At 43.2% G+C, this 16,964-nt stretch overlaps 1 protein-coding gene across 1 annotated transcript in view; it reads right to left on the minus strand.

The window, feature by feature from the left end:
- RAI14 (retinoic acid induced 14) overlaps window positions 1-14,748 on the minus strand; it is a 149,783-nt gene extending 135,035 nt beyond the window's left edge. Inside the window, exons 1-2 of the mRNA XM_006156345.3 lie at window positions 14,610-14,748; window positions 8,781-8,864 (exon numbers count right to left, since the gene is read on the minus strand). Of these exons, the coding sequence (XP_006156407.1) occupies window positions 8,781-8,816 (36 nt within the window). The 5' untranslated portion in view covers window positions 8,817-8,864; window positions 14,610-14,748. The remainder of the gene's footprint in view (window positions 1-8,780; window positions 8,865-14,609) is intronic.
- Window positions 14,749-16,964: the final 2,216 nt, after the last annotated feature.

Below are 16,964 nucleotides of genomic sequence, written 5' to 3' on the forward strand. Positions count from 1 at the left end.
AAAAAAAAAAAAAAAAAAAAAATTAATAAAGGAGGTAGTAAATTTAAGCAAATGGAAAGCCAAAGCTATTCAGTGATATCATCTTTCTAGGCATAGTAGGCCTTTGGCTAATGTTCACTCCCATTGCCATGTAAGTGAAAATAACCACCCCTATAGCAGAGTAAAACTGGGCTGGGTAAAAATTCAACTGAAAATTTCCACACGATGAAGTCAGAAGCCATTGTATTTTCATTTCCGAGAAGTTAGTTACATAAACAATTTGTCAAACAAAAAACCATGTAAGTTAACAATAGCCTTACTTCAAAATGACCAGGTAGTTGATTCAGAATAAGGAGGTAAGAGATAATGACCTGGATGACTCATTGCTGGGGAGACTATCAGATGTCCCCAAGTTTTGGGACCAGGCTCTGGGTTTCAAATTGGTCTCCAGCTGGAATGGTATTATATTTCACCTAGAATTACGGTCTAGGGTAAGAGAATGAAGCTGTGACCCATTTTGCCAGTGACGAAGCTCCATGTAGAGGTAGATATTTTATTGGCCTCAGTGGAGAAGCAGTAGCATCCGCTCATCCCCACTCTAGAAGCTGAGTCCAAAGTCCACTTGGCTCTTGAGAAATAAAGCACAAGTCTTCCCAGATGTCCTGCTGGCCTCAGGGGAGTGACGCTGACACTGAGACCCCTGCCGGTCTGGACAAGCCTGCAACACTCACGATTGTGTAAGTTGTCTTTAATTGTAGGGCGATAGGGCGGAATTTATTTTATTTTATTTTACCTTAATTTATTTTTTAATTTGCTAGAGTGTGTGTGTACTCAGCAGAGACAGAGAAAAAGTAACGACATGCCCCCTCCCATCCCCCCCAGGGTATGGCCAAACCACCATCCCTTCTCCTCCTTTCTCTTCTCGGGATCTGGGGCACACGTGCACATGGGCTTGCTGTATTTTTCAAGCTGTTGGGTCTGGCACTCAAACAATGCAGTCATCCATGTGGGATCCAGCTACCTTAATCACCATACCATGGATTGGCCCAGGGAAAACTTTTATTCAGTTTGATGCTTCAGAATTTAGGGATGCAAATGCCCTGGCTCACTGAGTGTGCACAGCAGCTAACGGTGCAAGCTCTTGTGTCAAGGAACGCCAAGTTTCCGATCTCTCTGCCACTTATCAGGCATGTGACTTTAGCCAAGGTACCTACCTCCCCTCCACTCTCATTTTATCCTTTGTAAAATGTTATGATAATAATGGTCTAGGGACAGCAGACGGTGTAGCGGTTATGTCACTGGACTCCCACAGGACCGACCATGGTTGGAGTCCTGGACTCGGTGGCTTGAAACTCACACCTGGTCAATGTGCATGCATGCCCAAGATCCTGTAAAGAGAATGGAGATGAGATTGTAGTGTGGTCATCCCCCCTGGAGCGTGATTTCTCACTTTCCCTCTCACTGTCTCTGTCTCTCTCCCTGGCGAGTGCATATGCTCTAAGGAAAATAATAGTAATAATGATCTTCACTGGATAGTTTCATAAGCATTAATTGGGCACAACACGGAGCACTTAGGGGGCATTCTATAAACGAGGACTCCTCTGATCAGTATGTGTTCATGTGTGCTACCTTTTGTAAGTTTATTCATTTCTTCCATGAGAGAAACACTCCCAACAGGGTCTTCGCCCTGCCATCCACTCCTAGTCTCAACCAGTCCAGATCACAGGCACACATATATATGCATGGCCCGAGATCCCAAGACAAGAATGCAGACTTTGTCCCACGTGGGTCCAGTAGCACCAGTTCTGCACCACCCTCGATGCCCATCCTTGCTATTCAGCATCACACATTATGCCGTGGCACCCACTGGCAGTCTGGGACGGTCTAGCCTCATTCGACACTGAACATAGTCCTAAAGGCAAGGAATGGTGGAGCTACGGTCTATGAGCTGCGTGTCAGTGAGAGGCTGCTGGAGTTTTGAAGAAATCACTGGACCAGCACTTAGCATAATGGCTATGTCGCTGGACTCCCATGTAGTCGACCGCAGTCGCATCCTGGACCCAGTGGCTTAAAGCTCATGCTGGGCGCATGTGCGTGTGTGCCCAACATCCCGAGAGGAGAATGGAGGAGAAGGGATTGAGGCGTGACCATCCCCCCGGGGGGTGATTTCTCGCTTTCTGTCTCTCTCTCTCTGTCTCCCTCTGTCTGGCGAGCGCACGCGCCCTATAGCAAAAACCTCTCCAAAAAAAAAAAAAAAGAAGAAACCACTCAAGTATGGAAAGGCATGGCAGATGCGCTTCACGCTGAACTGTCCCCCTCCCCCATCTCCTATACTGAAGTCCTGGTACCCCCCTACCTCAGAATGTGACCTCATTTAGAGATAAGGTTTTAGATGATTAAGTACAGGTTATTAGGGTGGGCCCTAATCCCATTACGTCTGGCCCCAGGGTGATGTGGTGGTTAAGGTGCTGGACTCAAACGTGGAACCATAGACCCTTGGGAGGGGGTGATTTCTCATTTTCTATCTCCCAATCATCTCTCTTTATCTCTCTGGTGAGTGCCCTATAGCAGAAAAAATACTCAAAAAAAAAAAAAAGGCGGTGGGGGGAGGGGTGACAATGGCCCAGCAGGTGGTGTAGTGGTTAAGGAACTGGACTCCTGCTGTTCAAGTCTCAAATCCAGCAGCTTGAAAATCACGCCAGGCACATGTGCATACATGCCCAAAATCCTGCAAGGAGACTGGAGGAGAAGGGACTGTGGGATTGCAGTTTGGCCATGTCCCCTGGGAGCCGTTTCTCACTTTCTCATGCTCTCTCTCCTGCAAGCGCACACACCCTATGGCAAAAACAAGCAAACGAAAAACTAAAAATAAATAAATAAATAAAAGGCTGACAAGACCTGAAAAATATGTAGAAGACACAAACTGAATCTCTCTTTAGAACTGCACTAGAGTCTTGGGACCAGCAGTTAGCGTAATGGCTATGTCGCTGAACTCCCATGTAGTCAACCGCTGTTCGAGTGGTTATACTCACACTGGGCGCGTGTGCGTGCGTGCTCAAGATCCCAAGAGGAGAATGGAGGAGAAGGGATTACGGCGTGGCCATCCCCCCTGGGGTGTGATTTCTCGCTTTCTGTCTCTGTCTCTCTCTGTCTGTCTGGCGAGCGCACGCGCCCTATAGTGAAAACCTCTCCAAAAAAAAAAAAAAAAAAAAAACTATACTAGAGTTTCATCTATACCCAGTGGGGTCATTTCTGATATATTTTTAAAATATGTCTATGAAAAATAGAGGTTAAGCTTTATAATAGGTTTGACCAAGGTTTTTCTGTCTACAGAGAAACTTGGGTTTTAAACATTCCCATTTTGCATGTGTCTGTGCATGTGTGCACACGTGTGTGTGATGGCTGAGAGAGACTTAGGCATCTGTAAATACTTACTATAAATGACTAAAACTCTCTAAAAAAAGAAGTTGGCAAAGATGTCGGTTGTCGACCTTCACAAGAGCCATTATCTCAACAGGCAACAAATTCAAACCCCTGTCTGAGCAGGATGGCTCTGGTCCCTCAAGATTCACGGAGTGTGTGCGTCTCCTTGGCTGAAAGCTACAACAGTTAGTAGCTGATATGTAAAAGTATCCCATCAATTTAACCTTTCATGGAGCCAGTCATCTTAAACTTGCTGTTTGGAATTTTTAAATGGCATATCTGCTGCTTCCCTAGTATAATGAAAAACATAATTGGAAACAAATCTTTCATTAAATTAAACACACACCCACAAAATAAACTGTGAAGTCCTTGATCACGCCTGAGTGGCATTTCTCAAGATTTGTTACAAAGATCTTTCAACCCCATTTCCCATCCCTCAACCTCCACCCATTTCACTCAAGTCACTAAGAATTTGGCATTTACAAAGAAATTCCAGAAGCCTGCCATTTTATTAGCAAAGGGAAATCCCAACCTTTTTGGCCTCATTTCTCATGATGACAGCTCATTTTTCCATGTGGAACTACATACTAGTTGCTGCAAATATTTAAAGAGGTAAAGAAGTCACTTTCAAGCTACAATCATAAAAGATATAAATAATGATGATTTAGAACTCTTTGCCTGTTTCATAACCATAAAGTCTGTCTATTCACTTTCAAAAACTAGAACAAAAATTTTACAGTCTTCTTACTGCCATGGCAAGTTCCTGGCTCCTAAAGGATTACCGATTTGCATGTCAAGGGCAATTCCTTTGCCCCTCTCCTAACCATCCTTCTGAGTCCTCAAGGCCAGATGAAGCTCAACCTTCACAAAGTTTCCCAGATTCTCCAATTTCCAGTGATTCATCCTCTGAGGACGTACAGTATTTACCCACCTGGCCCAACAATTTAACAACTAGCTATATCATCTACAATAGAAGAGCCCTTTAATATCTACATCTGTATGTGTTCTGTCTTAGTTCTTGAATGTACACTTTCTCCCCATCTATGTTTATAAGTTTCTTAATAACAAGATTCATATTATACATGTCTCCTGCCTCTCTTCTTGCATCTAATTAGAATTTAAGGACTTCTACACTGAACTGAAAAATGTCCTCCACCACAGGGACCAGCAGATGGCATAATGGCTCTGTCACTGGACTCCTATGTAGTCGACTGCAGTTCCAGTCCTGGACCCAGTGACTTAAACTCACACTGGGCGCATGTGTGTGCATGCCCAGGATCCCGAGAGGAGAATGGAGGGGAAGGGATTGTGGTGTGGCCATTCCCCCTGGGGGGTGATTTCTCGCTTTCTGTGATTCTGTCTTTCTGGGTAGTGCACACGCCCTATAGCAAAAACCTCTCCAAAAAAAAAAAAAAAAAAAGAAAGAAAAAAATTCCTCTACCACAGAAGTTTCATAATTCTCATCCTCTGTTGAGTTATTGGCAGGGTCTTAAATTTGTGAGGGGACTTTAAAAAGTTTGTACTTCGTAGAAAAATGGAATGAAAACATAAGTTTATTTATTTAAATGGTTACAGGGTATGTGTGCTCGTGGGAGAGAGAGGTCAAGGAAAAGTGAGAAAGTACCCCCGCTTCCAGGGATGGCCACACCACAATCCTGTCTGCTCCATTCTCCTCTCAGGAGTGTGGGCTTGCATGCACACATGCCCAATGTGTTTTTCAAACCACTGAGACATGCACAGTTGTCCATGTGGGATCTAGCTGCCTTAACCACCATGCCACCTACTGACCCAGCACAAGTTTATTTTCATGCAAAAAAAAAAAAAAAAAAGAAAGAAATCCTGCATAGCTTTCGTATAATATGCATTTTCCATGAACCAGATAATCAGGCTTGTTCTTCTACTCTATTTGCAATAACCTGAACTTGCCATGGGACTGGTCTGCACGTAAGCGTACCAGAGGAGATAATCTGATTAAATCTCTACCTGCTTGATGGACCTGAAGGCCATTTACAGAGGGCTCCTTTGGGCCACGCTTGTCTTTTTTTTTTTTTTTCCCTCCTAGGTTTTACTCTGTCCACAAACTAATCTAACTGCAGCCTTCCCTGACACAGGTTACTGAAACGTGATCACCAGCGGGTCACCTGTCCTCTCTTTATGAAAGCACAAACCTGATCCGCTATCTTCTTCTCCCTACCCTCAGAAATACAATGCACTCTTTCTTCCCAATTCTCCCTCACACAAAGGCAAGCAAGAAAATTGGATGGCTGGTGGTTTAGGGTATTTCTTTGAGAGAGCATTTGTTTTAGGTAAAGAAGATGATGGCTTGGCTCATTTAACTGAATGTAAACATTTGTAAACTTGTTTTTCTCATGACAAGTAATACATATCTATGCATGTACCTGTACCCAAAATATCTGAGCCACAAGGAATACATTGAACAGCAAGCCTCCTTCCATACACACTCCCAGCTTCCCTCCTCACAGGGAACAATGTTACCACATTATTCTGCTTTCTGGATCATAGAAACTTTATAAATTCTATTTTTTATTTTGGATTTCTGCTTTGGAGAAAGGAATAAGTAAGTGCTAAGCATCTCCTGAATGCCAGCCTCTGAAATGTGTGTCTGACATCCAAGACATATTAAACTGTCACAACAAGCTTTTGAGGCTAATATTATGTCCTCACTTTTCAGATGGGGAACCTTAGGTTCAGAAGAGTAAGATATTTGTTCAAGGCCACAGACTGAAGTCAGTCCAATGCCATTTTTCCAAGGTGCTCCCTAGATTGCTCAGTTTTGTTTTGTTTTGTTTTAAGAGATATTTTTGCTACAGGGCACATGTGCTCCAAAGAAACAGGGAGAGAGAGAGAGAGAGAGAGAGAGAAAGAAAGTAAGAAATCACCCCCAGGGGGGATGACCACAATTCCTTCTCCCCTATCCTCCTCTTGAAATTTTAGGCATGCATGCACATACACCTGGCATATCAAGCCGCTGGGTCTAGGAGTCAAACTGCAGTCAGCCATGTGGAAGTCCAGCACCTTAACTACTACACAACCTGCTGGTCCCAAGTGTCCAGTTTTATAAAGTACTTTTTCACCCAAAAGTCCTCTTACAGGAAATATAGACCTCTTGAATCAGACTGTCTTGGTGCAGAAACTATTTCTACAACTTAACACTCTGAAAACCCAAATGACTGCAACACCCTGGCCTCAGCGTCTTCTTCTGTAAAATGAGCTTAACAATACTACCTAGCACAGAAGGTTTGCAGCAAGATTAAATGTATTCAGTACAAAGAGCTTGGCATAGCACCTGACCCACAACAAATACTCTATAAGGATTAGCTGTTATCATCAAACGGCTTATTAACAAACTCGGGTCTGAGGTGGTTTTCCTTTGTGTTTTTATTTCTTCCATTTAGCTGTACAGTGAAGTGGCTTGGGAAACCATTCGGGATGAATTTGGGGAGCCATCTGAAATTGTCTGGCTGCATTTCACCAATTTCCTTTACTCCCTTCCCCTAGGTCTGGTCCTCTGACATTTCTTCTCTAACTGCCGAAATCACAGCCTTCCCTACTGCCAAATCCCAGAAGCTTTTACTAGTGTTATTACAGTAATTTTTTTTTAATCATGGAAATATTTTAGGTATTTAAAAACTAGATTCCAGTAATACCCTGCCTACTGCCACCAGTTCTTAATTTTTAAACCAAAAGTCTCTATGTCTTATATTCCCCCCACCCCACCCTTGTTCATATATCACAGAATTCTAGACTAATGAAAGTTTGCTAAGCTAATCTTGACTTGTATTAATGGAAGCTACCCAGAATACTCCTTGGAAGCCACAATGACATTTGTTAACCTGGTCACACAATTTACAAACTCATATCCTCTGACCTTGGCAACATTTTCCATTTAATTGCCTTTCTCTCCTTTAACTGGAAGCCAAAGGAGATAGGTAGACTGTACGATCATATGGCGGGCAGATGAGGAAGGCTGGCGGAGGCTTCTCGAGGGAGTGGCAGGAAGAAGGGCGAAGGATGTCAGACAGCTGCAATTTTCACTCTGGCCAATGGCCACTGGTAGGAATTTGTCCAACTCGCTTTGCTTTTTCCTAAGAACCTTTTCTGTGAGACAACATTCTGTAATCGTCCTATAAGCATCTCATCTGGCCTGGGCCTTATCAGGGCAGTAAGTTACATGTCATGACGCAGCCCCAGAAGATAAGCTTGTGCCAAAAGTAGGTGTGCGTGTGACATGCTAGCCATAAAAGACACAGACTCTATTTATTGTAAAAATGCAGCTGTGCCAAGTTGTCAAAATATAATTCATGGCAAAGCCATAAAATCCAAGCTCATCCTTAATTACCTAATGCTAAGTAATAGCTGAGCAAGCCATTTGAGGGTGACATAGCTAAGCTTCCATCTCATAACCAGCCATGAATCTCTCCCATTCAACAATTTTTTAAAAGTTTCTTTCTTTCAGGAGCCAGAGAGAGAGAGAGAGAGAGAGGCAACTTTAATAGGGTCTTCACACTGTGATGCGCGGCCAGCGTTAGCTAGTCCTGTGTAATGGGCCTGTGCATACCCGCTGTGTCAGGAAGGTTTGTGAACATGAACCCAGAACCTCCCCTGCGGATCAGCCTGGCAGAGCATTTCATTACCACTGCACCACCATACTCAACAATTCTACTTGAAGCATCTGGAATGCAGCTAGTACAAGACTGAGATCTAGTACAAGGGTTTATGAGGTGACCTTTTGTGACTGTATCGTTGTGTATAACCCCTCTGCTGTGTTGCTCTTCACTGCTGGGAGACTTTGTTTCACAATTCTGACAACATAACTGGTTCCTCCAACCCAAAGTCTTTATGATGGATAACAAATGCGTAAGGACCCTAGGAATTCAGGGGGAGTTAAGGTAAGGCAGCGAGAGAGAGTGTTGTTTTACCACAAAGGCCTTCACAGAGGGTTCAACAAGTTTCCCAAAGCCAAAGACGAACCACGCTAATGTGTAATGCCTTAACCACTCTCATTGAGTCTGGCTTCTTTTAAAAATGACATTCTGAATCAGGATTTTGGCAACTTTAGAAATGCTGAGGTTTCTATGGATTCTTTCTTTTAACATGTTTAATTTGACTGTTCCTTTCTTCACAAGGCACAGACCCCAAGAATTTTTAAAATGTCATTTCAGAAAGCCATACACAGAAACAGCAAGGAGCCACAGCATGTCACCCACAGAAGCCATGATCAGCGAGAGGAGTCCAGAGTGCTTCTGGCTCCTGCAGTTTATTAACCCAGTGACATATCAAGCCAGGAGTGGGGCTGTTTGTGCAGCTCTGGGCAGCAAAGGCCGGGCGGCCAGACCCTGAGTCCACAGCATACTCACATCACTCTTCCGGAACTTGGCCTTCAAGCTCTTCATGATTAGTCCATTCAGCCTTCCAAAGCACTGGAGGAGACTTTTCAACACCTAAGTACAAAAAAAGAAAGAATGTAATCTAGGTTTCCAAATGAGCATTACAGCTACTCCCTCCTGATTGGATGACAACTTTGGGTCACGGGAAGGAGGTAGGGTAGAGTGGAGGAGGCGGTCAGAGTTAACAGCTGGGGTGTGCTGAAGAACTTACACTATTTCTACTCAGGATATACTGTTGACGTTTTTCAAGGTAACCAGCACTTTAATCTTTTTCTTCTTATATAAATCCACAAATAAACATATATACATGTATATATGTATATATATACATAGATATATATACATAGAAGAGAGAGAGAGAGAATAAAATAAGCTTTGAAATAGGTATATATTGTAGAGTGGCTAAATCAAGCTAATTTGCATATATGTTACCTCACATATTTTTTATTTATTTGTGGTACAAACACTTAAAACCCACTCACTTAACAATCTGCAACTATCAGTATAAAATGCTATCAGCTAGAGTTGCCCTGCTATACAGCAAAACTCTTGAACTTATTTTTCCTCTTAAACTGAAATGCTGTACGGGGAGACTTCAAAATGTCCTTGGAAAAATGGAATAGAAGTACAAATTTTTTGGCACCAAAAAAACACCCCCCAAAAACACAAATCTCTAAATCCATACATAGCCTTTTCACAGTACGTACTTTCCATGAACTTTTAGAAGACCCCCCCCCCCCCAACTTCCTGGAGCCAGCAGATTGCATGGTGGTTAAGATACTGGATTCCCACATGGTCAACTACAGTTTAAATCCCAGACCTGACAGCTTCAAAATCACACCGGGTGTGTGTGCCCAGCATCCCAGGGGAGTGATTTCTCACTTTCTCTCTGTCTCTTCTGTGAGCAATGTGCCCTTTCGTCAAAACATTAAAAAAAAAAAAAAAAAAAAAAAGACACCCCTCCCCATATCCTTTGGCCAACATCTTTCCCCATAGCCTCAGTTCTCCAGCCCTTCTTAGCTATTGCCCTATTATTCTTTGTTTCTATAAATTCAACTTTTTTAGAATCCACATAAGTGAGTTCTCAAATATTAAGAGTAGAACAAGTTTAAATTACTGCTCAAGGGTCATGAAATGTTGCATCTGTGTGCTGAAGTAACTCAACACAGCCATCACGTTGCAATTAGACTATCTCCTTGGAAGGACCACAATTGTGAAAAATGATAAAGAAAACAGTTCATATTCCAGATGCCATTCATTCCCTATTTATTTTTCTCAGTGTTTGTTTCTCCCTCCTACATACACAGAGCAGTTAGCGAAAAATGCCAGGAACAACAAAACCTCCCTCACCAAATAACTCATTCCTCAGGCAGTGTCTCCACACAATTCAAAATTCTCCAGGTCTTTGGGGAGCCCAATAATTGTAAGTTGGAAGCGTAAGAGTCTTTTTTTTTTTTTTTTTGAGAGGTTTTTGCTATAGGGCACGTGCACTTGCCAGAAAGACAGAGACAAATAGCAAGAAATCACTCCCCAGGGGGGATGGCCAGGCTGCAATCCCTTCTCCTCCATTTTCCTCTTGGGATCTTGGGCATGCACGCACAAGCGCCCAGTGTGAGGTCAAGCCACTGGGTCTGGGACTTGAACTGCAGTCAACTACATGGGAGTCCAGTGACATAGCTAAGCAGTCCCTTCATTTAGGAGGCCTGTGGTCCCTTGCAAACTGACTGTAGTTTTTTTTGAGTGAAGTGTGTATGTAGAGTCAACTATGTCTGTGGGTTCTACACCTTTGGATTCGGTCACACCAAATATTATAAATTCAGGAAGAGGTAGACTGCTGAAAGAGAAGACATTTATCTACCTATTTCCCTTTTCATTTATACCTGATACTAAGATTACTGATAAATAGCCTAGACATGATTTTATGTATACAGGAAGATATGCATGGCTTCTATGCAAATATCACACCATATTATATAAGGGACCTGGGCACCCTCAAATTTTGGGATCCTGGAACCAATCCTTCATATACTTAGGCATGACAATACTATTTTCAGGGTAGAAGTTCCCTCATTTTCACTGGATTCTACAAGGTTACGATTTGTGATCTAGTAAGTGCTTCCTTTTCCAGAAGGAAAAACAGGACCTCAGAGAAGTTAGGAAACTTGCCTTCAGTTGCAAAAGCTATTTATGCTAGAATTCAGAGCCAAACGCCAAATTCCAAAGCTGGTAGCGGTGTGGCTTTTCCATAGACAACTATTACTGGGTTGCTAGAAAAGTCATGAAGTGTTTTTCTGGGTTTTTTTTCTATGTAAAAATGTGTCATGACTTTTCAGATGATCCTATAGATACAGATACAGACAGACAGACATAGATAAAGATGTGTCCCTTTATATAACGTATACCTTTCTCCACACACAGCTATGAAACTTCCATATGCAGCTGTACATGTGCCCATGACAGCATTATTACTAAAACCAAAGAGCTGAATACTGTGCTAAAATATGGTACAGACCTGAAGCTTTTCATTAAGCCTGGAAATGTCCAAAGTGTGGAACGTTTCCACGTTGACGAAAGAAAAAAGATCAAAGTATATTCAGGTCCAAAAGGCAGGATAACCCACCCCACGGCAAGTGCTTGATAAAGGTAACTTCGAGTGGCACCCGGCGAAGTGAGAACGGGCCATTTTCCCAGCACCATCCCAGCTGAGAACCAAGAAACCGCAGCCAACTATTATTTTTCAAAAGCTTTTCAAGGTCATCTCATGCTCCTCGCATCCTTATCATTCTGGACAAAACTGATTTGAGGAGCTGCAGAGAGGAGGAACGCGAGCATCCCCCCATATCCTTTTCGCTGCCTCTAGAAGTCACGCAGAGGCGCGGTGGCCTCCTCTGTGTTTACTTTCATTATTGCTACTGCCATTGAGCAGGGCTCGGATGAACGACATGAAAATCCAGTCATCATCAAGCACTCCGCTGGCATTAATCTGGAGGCCACGACATTCCTGTGGCCTCTCCATGGCCCCTTTCAATCTTCACAGCCTCAGCAGGAGTGACAGCGCACATTGCCCTGGAAACGGTACACACTGTAATTACACATTGTTAATTGCCAAGCATTTAAGCTGGGCTGGTATCCGAACACGAAGCACAAACTCCTCCAGGGCAGTGTTTCTCAAAAATCAGTCTCTATTTTATCTTCAGAGAAAGACCTGGGGATAATTGGCTAAATGCAAAGTCCTAGTTTCTATCCTTTGAAAATGGAATCTCAAGAGGCCGGCCCAGGGATCTCCTTGGTCGGATCTTCTGCACATTGATGTAAACACAGCAGGGAACACACCTGTCAAAGCTGGGCTGTCTTCTTCATGTCAGAACAAATCGATCTTTTGATGAGTTGAAGTAAAAATAATGACAATCAGATATTACCAAACTGTCTCTGACCCTTGGTTTCTACACCAACTGTTGCTAGAAAATGAAAAGAATCCTTCAAGTTTAATTCCTTCCACCCTCGGTTGGAAGGGCTTATAACCAGAGAAGGGGGCCAAATCAGTGAGTCACAAAAAGGAGAGATGAGAAGCCAAGGCCGAGATAACCCACAAAGGCGGCACCACCCAAGCGCCCAAAGCATCCCTTCATTCACAGAACTCAAGGTCAGAGGCAAAACTGGGTTACATTTCTCTCTGGGGTCCTGGAGGTTTCACAGATGTGGTGTTAGTTTTGGGAGTGTTTGTCTTTGATTTTCCTTTTTTTAAAAAAAAAAAAAAAAAGGGTGAGAAAGGAAAAGCATGCAGCCCTTTTTAAAAATCAGAGGCAAAACTGGGTTACATTTCTCTCTGGGGTCCTGGAGGTTTCACAGATGTGGTGTTAGTTTTGGGAGTGTTTGTCTTTGATTTTCCTTTTTTTAAAAAAAAAAAAAAAAAAGGATGGAAATGAGAAGCATGCAGCCCTTTATTTAAACAGGTTTAAATAAAGTAAGAAATTCCAGAAGTCTCCATTATGTGCTAAATGAGTATCTTTCTGGAGCCCCTAGTTCAGGAAGTAATAGGTGGGTGGTCCATGGTATAACTCCAGGATGATAGAGATAGGTGTCGAGGGAAAAGATATCCTGGAAAACTTACAAAATAGTAACTCTAGACACAAGAACTGTAGCTGGAAGTAATTAAAGTTATTAATAGATGACTGCTTTCCTGAAATATGCAAAAGGGTCTAACACCTGGAAGCCATGGTCAACAGAGAGTAACCCGTTCCCTGGAATGCTGCCAGGGCCCCTTTGTCCCAGCATCCCCTCTTCCTGAAGATGACTTACGAATAAGTCAGGAACTCACCTTCCATCACCTGGAATCTAACAGCCCCAATTTCCAAACCCAAATTCCAAAGTCCAGGCTGGGTACAGCCTATCGTGAGTCAACTGACATCTATCAGTTTAGCAAGTCTTTGCCATTTAACTATACACCTTTCAGAGGGTGGACTGAACAGTATTAATAGGTGAATGATAATTTCAACAAAGCTATTATTTTTAAATGTGGCTTAATAATCCCCATTACTTTCTGCAATCCTTAGAATTAGGAAGATTCTAGGTTGAAACCTCTAAAATGATTTAAGAAGAACTTCAAAGGACCAAATTTGACATGCAATGCCCTTAAAATGCTAAAATGTATGAGGTCAGCAGCTGGCACGGTGGTTAAGGCACTGGATCCCAAATAGCTAACTCCATGGCTCAAGTACCAAAACTGATGGCCTGAAAAACACACTGGGCGCGTGTCCATAGGTGCCTATAATTCTGAGAGAAGAATGGAGAAGAGGAAATTGTAGCATGGCCATTCTCCTAGGGGGTGACTTCTCACTTTCCTTCTCTCTGTCTTTCTCTGGCGAGTGCACACACCAAATGACAAAGAAAAACTAAGAAAAAAATAAATATAGATTTTTTAAAAAAGATACCTAAACTGTGGTTGCTCCAAGGAGATTTTAATAAAGCCATTTCTCTACCACAATCCACTGCATATCCGCTGTGGTGAGAAGAAAGAAGTCCTCTTTTCTGTCTTTAGACCACTCCCACTCTCATCCACCCTCCCCACCACACTCACATTTGCTCAAGTACCACTGGGTAAGGCGGTGGGCCAACTTATGTCAGCACATGGGCTCCCCTTGGAGCCCCACTCAGGTGTTCTGTAATCAGGTGATGCCCAGAATATGTCATAGAAAAAATTCTCCAGGGGGCCAGTAGGTGGCATGGTGCTTAAGGCGCTGATTTCCACATGGCCAACAGCGGTTAGTCTCAGACCCAGTGGCTTGAAAATTACGTGGGAGCATGTGCATGCGTGCCTAAAATCCCAGGAGGAGAATGAAGAAGGGACTGTGGTGTGGCCATCCCCCTGAAGAGGCAATTTCTCACTTTCCCTCTGTATCTCTCTCCAGTGAGTGCATACACCCTGTGCAGGGGAAAAATATTCTTCAGTTTGCCCAGCCTTGGTGGTGCAGGTAGCGTGCTGATCTGCAGGGCTGGCGGCCACGTGGCTCCCCACATGGTCAGGTCCTAAATAGACCTGAAATACTCAAGGCATAGGAGTGCTCAAGATCCTGGCCAGTTGGAGTGCCAGAGGAAACAGATCGTGGTAGGAGACCCAGTCCAGGGTGTCTCTCTCTCTCTCTCTCTCCCTCCTTTGTTCTATGTCCTGGGTGTGTGTTCTTTCTCTCTCTCTCTCTCTCTTTCTCTCATGAAAGAAAATAAATTCAAAAGAAAAAACTAATTTGTATGCTCAGCTAGATGGGAAAACCATTGTTCTGGACTCATTCAGTGATACCATACCTGTAACTTGTACTTTCATTCAGAAGTAACCTGCAGACATTGAACATGTAGATATGATCAGTATTTCTGAGCAGAATCCATGTTCAAATCTTTTGTAGTATAGGGGGTCGGGGTAGTGGTAGTGAGAGGAGATTCCCCCACACTCTAGTCCGAGCAATTACTGGTTGCCCACGGTCACTAAGGAATAGTGTGATGTCACAGACGCAGAGGGTGGCTACAATAATGCAAGCACACACCTCCTGTTCTGCAAGAGTACTTAGCATCCAAGAAACCACACTTCAGGATCCAAGGCAGTGGTTTAAAATAATTTTCTTTGACTCACCTCAGATTTAGAGCAAATATCAATGTCCTCTAGCTAATCCTTCCACCATGGAATATGGGAATACTTCTAGGGAATTCTCTGCAACAACAGAACACTAAAGCACTCCCCCAAACCAACTTCACAACTTTTTCTTTCAAGTTAAAAAGAAGACCAGACAGAAAATCCACACCAGTGGGAAAAAAATGTATTGAACAAACACACACACAAAAACAAAACACTTCTCTCCCTGTCAGCATCTCTCTCGTCTCTCTTGTGCTTGACTGTTTTCTCAGACAGCACTCCCTCTGCAACAAAGATGGAAGTTTAACCAAAAACTGTATAAACATTCAATTCTCTCAATCTGGCAAAATAAGCACATTCTATGAAAAGTACCCCCAGACCACCCTTCTCAATAAAAACATCGCTAACAACACAGCACCTCACACTTCCTGGCACCTCTCAGTGAAAGAAGTTCTGCCCCTTGGGGGCTATGCTTGTGAGAATTATGTTGCTGCTTCTGAAATAAACTATACAATGGGAAGCGGAGCCCTGTGGGTACTGCTCCCCCTCACTCATTTAATTATCTACACAGACCTGGATTGAGTGACACACCCAGACATTCAGGTGATGAGAACTAAGAGCAGGCACTGTGGAGGATTTGAAACTGACTAAAGGTACAAATAGAAAATGAAATTTTAAAAAAAAATCTGGCCCACCACCTGTGGTACAGTTGGTTGTGTAGCAGACATCAGAGCTGGAAGCCACATGCCAACTGCAGTTGAAATCCCTGGCCCAAATGACCTAAAACATGCTGGAGAGCATATGTGTGTGTCTGGGATCCTGGTGAGCTGATGGGATGGAGGAAGGAGGTAATGGCATGACCAGGCCCTGGGAGGATGCTTTTCTCTCTTCCCAACCTCCCTATCTCTCTCTCTCTCTTTCATGTTGTGTACATGGTTTATCATAAAATAAATAAACAAACAAACCTTTTATCGGGTCTTCAGGAAAGTCATGATGTATTTTTCTATGTTTTTCCTGCAAAAATGAGTCAGGACTTTCCAGAAGACCCAATTTAATTAGGTACTAAACAGTTCAGAAATATTTGTGGATTGGAAAAAGTGAGAGAAGTCTTTATAATCTGGGCAGAGTTTTAATAGGCCTTAAAGGAAACACAGGATTTGGGCATGCTGAAGAGGAAAAACCAATCCATCCATCTCTCCCACGAGCTGGGCCTCTCCCGATTCAGAAAAAGCCCTGTCCAAGCATGCTTGTGATCCAGGCTGGCCAAGGCTGGCCAAGGCTGGCCGTGGATTACAGCATGAAAACCTGTTGTGGGTGTTCTCTCTCTCTCTGTGGAGAAATAAACTAATTAGTAAAAACAATACAAAACAAAAAACAACAGCTCACTTGTCCTATGAAGCTTAAATAAGTGGCACCTTTTTCCTTCCTGCTGTCCCTTGCCTCTCACTGCAAGTCTCTCACACAATGTTTCCCCAACCACACGCCAAGGGAGCAGTGGAGAACAAGGAGCATCAGAAACAACCCTGGGGGCGGGCTCTTCAGATGAAGATGTTATCAGCCTGACTCTGGAGAGAGCTGTGGGACAACATGCCTCCTTGATTATTTCACAGGAGCGGTTATCCCTTCTAGTTAGGGAGCTCCTCTATAATGAAAAAGTCACCCCTAGACAGAGCCAAGTTTTCCCTTCTGACCTCAGTAAGTCTCTCTTCAGTCAACACAGAATGAAGGCTCTACATGGTTGAAGGAATAAATGACAAAGGAATAAATGAGAACTAAGCTTTTGATTAGAAGGTCGAAGATACAGGGGCCAGCAGGTGGCATGGTGGTTGAGGGGCTGAACTCCTACATGGTTGACTGTGGTTCAAGTCCTGGACATAGCAGCTTGCTTTCCCACTTTCCCTTTCTCTCCTGTGTCCCATAGCAAATTAAATCATAACAATAATAAAATTAAATAATTTTTTTTTCAAAAGAAGATCAAATATAAGACAGTCATTTCACTGTTGTACATGAGACAAATTTTTTTGGGGGGGAGA

This window comes from Tupaia chinensis, unplaced genomic scaffold, assembly GCF_000334495.1.
Source record: "Tupaia chinensis unplaced genomic scaffold, TupChi_1.0 Scaffold000489_1, whole genome shotgun sequence".
NCBI classification, from domain to species: domain Eukaryota; kingdom Metazoa; phylum Chordata; class Mammalia; order Scandentia; family Tupaiidae; genus Tupaia; species Tupaia belangeri.